This window comes from Megalobrama amblycephala, linkage group LG10 (genome assembly GCF_018812025.1).
Source record: "Megalobrama amblycephala isolate DHTTF-2021 linkage group LG10, ASM1881202v1, whole genome shotgun sequence".
NCBI classification, from domain to species: domain Eukaryota; kingdom Metazoa; phylum Chordata; class Actinopteri; order Cypriniformes; family Xenocyprididae; genus Megalobrama; species Megalobrama amblycephala.
In genome coordinates, this window is record NC_063053.1 from 35,647,856 (window position 1) to 35,652,499 (window position 4,644).

The 4,644-nt window shown below is 37.2% G+C and overlaps 1 protein-coding gene across 5 annotated transcripts in view; it reads left to right on the forward strand.

Annotated features, from left to right (window-relative positions):
- Nucleotides 1-4,509, forward strand: part of col21a1 (collagen, type XXI, alpha 1) — a 76,365-nt gene extending 71,856 nt beyond the window's left edge. For all 5 annotated transcript variants that reach the window (XM_048205904.1, XM_048205901.1, XM_048205903.1 and 2 more), the window contains 2 exons: nucleotides 1,309-1,386; nucleotides 3,212-4,509. In XM_048205904.1, coding sequence (XP_048061861.1) covers nucleotides 1,309-1,386; nucleotides 3,212-3,399 — 266 coding nt within the window. In that variant the 3' untranslated portion in view covers nucleotides 3,400-4,509. The remainder of the gene's footprint in view (nucleotides 1-1,308; nucleotides 1,387-3,211) is intronic.
- The last annotated feature ends 135 nt before the right edge of the window (nucleotides 4,510-4,644 follow it).

Below are 4,644 nucleotides of genomic sequence, written 5' to 3' on the forward strand. Positions count from 1 at the left end.
TGAAAAGGCATAAAAAGATTTGTTTTTAGTTGAAAATAGTGTTGGGTAAATGGCCCCTAAGTTTACCTGTGTTAGGTTCAAGGTTATTTTATTTATATAGCACATTTAAAAACAGCAAACATGGCTGAACAAAACAGAAGAGGAAGAGAAACCGAGCAAACCACACATTCATGACAGAAGCTCACAATGAATTCAAAGCCAAGGGGGAAAAAAAAGGTTTTAATAGAAGATTTAAAAACAGTTAAAGACTGTGCCGATCTGATATAATCCGGAAGGCTGTTCCACAGCCGAGGGCCAGCAATAGCAAAGGCTCTATCTCTATGCTTTAATCACGATCTGGGGACAGAGAGAAGTCTCTTATCACTGGACCTCAGATTTCGTGTGGGATTGTACGGATAGAGTAGCTCAGACAAATAGCCTGGTTATTTAATGATTTAAAAACATAAAGAAGAATTTTTAATTCTGTTCTAAAATGCAAAGGTAACCAATGCAGCGATTTCAAAATTGGAGTAACGTGATCAAATTTGCATTTTCTTTTGAGGATTTTGCAGCGGCATTTTGCACTAATTGGAGATGAGCAATAGAGGATTTGGACATGCCATAGTAAAGAGAGCTGCAGTAATCCAAGCGAGACGTAATGAGTGCATGGATGGCAACCTCTAAGGTTTTCTGAGAGAGAGAGGATTTAATCTTAGAGAGAAGACGCAGCTAAAAAAAATAAGAGCTAATCACCGCATTTATTTGTTTTTCTTTTGCTGTTTTGAAAACACCTACGTTTTTAATGCAGGATGAGGTAAAAGGAGCAAAGTGGTCCAGGTCAATGCTTCTGCTCCCAGAGCTTTTTATGGGGGCCAAAGACATATCCTTGGTCTTTGATTCTTTCAACCTCATTGGTTGTTGCTGAAGCTCAAACGTGCTGCGTAACATGAGACTGAACCTCATTGGTTCTTGCACTTCAAGCAAACATGCTTGAGCTTCCGTTTACCATATCTGATGTGTGCATTGATGGATGTTTACATTTGAATAAAAGCCTAAATTAAATCTGTTTATCATATAAAGCACACTTGTCTCTTGGACTAAATCGCTCAATTCATATGAATTAGTTTTACAATCTCAATGAACTTCTTGAAGCGTCAAAGTGGTAGTTGCATGGACTGTCAATACAGGGACAGAAATCTCTCAGATTTCATTAAAAACCCTTTAATAGCTTCCAAAGTAAAATCTGTATCAGCATACATGTACATATAATAATTTAGTTTGTTTGTTTTGAAGCACACAACCTGATTTTTTTTTTCTGGCTGTGTTCAGGTGATCCAGGAGAAAAAGGTGATAAAGGAAATCAAGGACGGTCAGGAATCGGAGACCCGGGTCTCCCAGGAACACCAGGTGAGCAGCTGCAGCACCACTACTAACACTAATTATTAAATTGGCCATTCCTGTGTGAATATAAAGATTCACCATCCCCTGTAGGTAGCACTTTATTTTACAGTACGTGTACTTCCCTGGTACATATAGAATAATTATGTCGTACATAAAGGTAAAAGAGTGGTAACACAAGGTACTTACCTGACATGTATGTACATGGAAACTAATAAGAAACACTGCTGTACTTTCCAATGGTACATACATGGTAACTACTTTGTAGCTATAGACAAGTATTGGGTAATAACAGGCATTTACTTATAGTGTCCGTATATGATAACTAACAGGCTCATTATTGTACTTACTGATGGTATGTATATGGTAACTATGTTATACTTATGGACAAGTGTGGGTAATAACAGGCACATATTTATGGTAACTTGTAAGACACATTACTGTACTTACTAATGGTATATTCATGGTAACTATGTAGTACTTACAGACAATTGAGGGTAATAACAGGAACCCCCCAACCTAAGTAATGTGTAACTTACGCATTAACTAACTGGTATATTCACTAGTTAGTGCATTCATAGTAAGTACATGAAAATGGACTGTAAAGTGCATCCTTGTACATAATCATTACATATGAATTACCAGCTCTTACCAGTGGCCAGTTGCATAAACTGCTTAGAATTGTCTTAAAACTAAAGTCATCTAATTTTTTCTTCAAGACTGGTACTAACTTTGTAAAGTCAGTTACATAAAAAGGTAGATCAGTGTAATTTGCATCAGAAAAGTAAGACTGATTAGCCCTAACTAAGTGCTAATTGGTCAAACTAGATCTTAAGTCACAGTCTTAACATAGAGGCTACGTTTATGCAACCGGCCACTCAGGTGTAACTTGCACATTAACTAATTGGAATATTCACTAGTACATTCATAGTAAATACATGGAAATAGGACTATAAAATAAAGTGCTCCCTTGTACATAAACATTACATAGGAATTACCAGCTCTTTAACCTTTGTAATAATAAGCTTAGGCATATTAACTAGCAAGGACTGTAAAATAAGATGCACTGCTGTGGAGAGCAATTTAGCATTAACAGTTCATAAAACACTACATAAAGTACATAGTGCAGCAAAACAATTACTTAAATTCTCAAGAAATATGTTTTTTAAATGGCATCAGTGGGAAACACTCTTTGGTAAGCCTCTGTTTTGTACTGTTGTTAACATTCACACACTGTAAGTAAGTGTCCGTTATGTGTGTCCACACTTGTCCGTGAGTACAACATAGTTACCATATACATACCATTAGTAAGTACAGTAATGTGTCTGTTAGTTACCATATACGGACACTATAAGTAAGTGCCTGTTATTACCCAATACTTGTCTATAGCTACAAAGTAGTTACCATGTATGTACCATTGAAAGTACAGCAGTGTTTCTTATTAGTTCCCATGTACATACATGTCAGGTAAGTACCTTGTGTTACCACTCTTTTACCTGTATGTACAACATAATTACTATATATGTACCAGGAAAGTACACGTACTGTAAAATAAAATGCTACCATTATTACTTCTAAGACTGAAAATACAAAGAATTATGTTAGACATACTGTATGCTGTGTCGTCGATTACATACATTTAAACATTTTAAATATAAAGTATTGTCAATCAAATACATGTTTACTAGCAGTGCATGATTATCCAGTAAAATAATGTAGAACCCAGACGTAATTATTTACATGGTGGACACACAAGAGCTTGAATGCTTATACAGTATTTATTCTAGAAACTGTCAGGATATCACTTTGACACAGAATCTCACTTCGGCTCCAGGTCCAATGGGTCCGGCAGGGGTGGGAAAACCAGGTCAGCCAGGAAAGCCGGGCCCGCCTGGTCACAGAGGCGAGGAGGGGAAGAGAGGGCACCCCGGTGAGCCCGGCCAGCCAGGTGTGTGCCATCCGTCCATGTGCTACAGCGCGATGTTGCGAAGAGATCCTTTCAGTAAAGGGCCAAACTATTGAAAGAGCTTTGGCTGGAATGCAGACAGTCTGGATGCGGTGCTGCTCGGTGAATGAAAGAAAACAGTAACAGCGAATCTTTCCAATCTCAGGATGATCAAGAGTGTCTCACACTCATGGACACATGAAGTACCTCTTAAAGTGTAAATAATAAGATGACGCTGCCTACATTAACACCAGCGATTGTCCACGACTCGATTCAACACTTGTCTTACTGTGTCATAAGCTGAGATGTGCCATGATTTATTCACGAGGAATAAAAAGCATCAGCCGAACACTTGTGAAAAGCATCCAGTGTGAGGAGCTCTGCAACTCTCGCAGTGGAAATTCTACCTAGACGTCGACTCGTTTTCCTCACTCTCTTGCTCCCCCAAGTGGCGTTCAACCATCAGCAGCCGATCATCTCGATGTATTTATGATGCCAGATTTACTGTCCATTTCGCGTTTGTGTTTCTTTGTGGTCGGATGTTTCTTTTGCAGCTTGCAAGTTATGGGAGTTCTTCTGCAGCGCTTCATGCCTTCTTCGCAATATCTCTCAGACATCCATGATCGTTCTCGTCCCTTTAGATATATTCCTACTAGGGTTCCCACATGTAGCGACCAACGAATTTCCATGACTTTTCCAGGCATTTGTGATTACACAAATCTATTTTAAAAAATTGTAATATTTTAGAGCAGAAAAAGTATATATTCACTATAGAAATGTCCAGGACTTTTTCATTAATGTTTAAGATTTTATTCATTTCCACACCTGGGATCACCATTTTATAATTCTCCGATATTTTCCAGGCTTTCCATAGTCTTCAGATTACAATGAGTGTGGTTAGATCATATCTGTATTAAATGTTAAAATGGTAAATTGAACAAATTTATCATGTGCATTTTAAGCCACCTTCCTCTACATCAAATTGTCTTTTTTTCCCTTGGTTGATAAAGGGTGTGTAATAAAGCACACCTTCACATAAATGTATAATTTTTTGTTATTTATAAGAACTGATATCAGTTACAGCTTCTCCTGTGAGAGCGCTTTCTTATTTTTGCAGTGATTATTTTTTTATAACAGTCATGTGTTTGACTTTTAATAATAATATTAATTAAAACTTTTTTATTATTTTTTTGTTGCTGTTGTTGCTTCATGTTCTGTTACAAAAATAGTATTATTTATGATGTGGTGAATGTGTACTATATAGTTTCCAGCAGGTTATTAGCCCTATTCTTATAGTGTCCCATAGCATGGTCATAAATGAA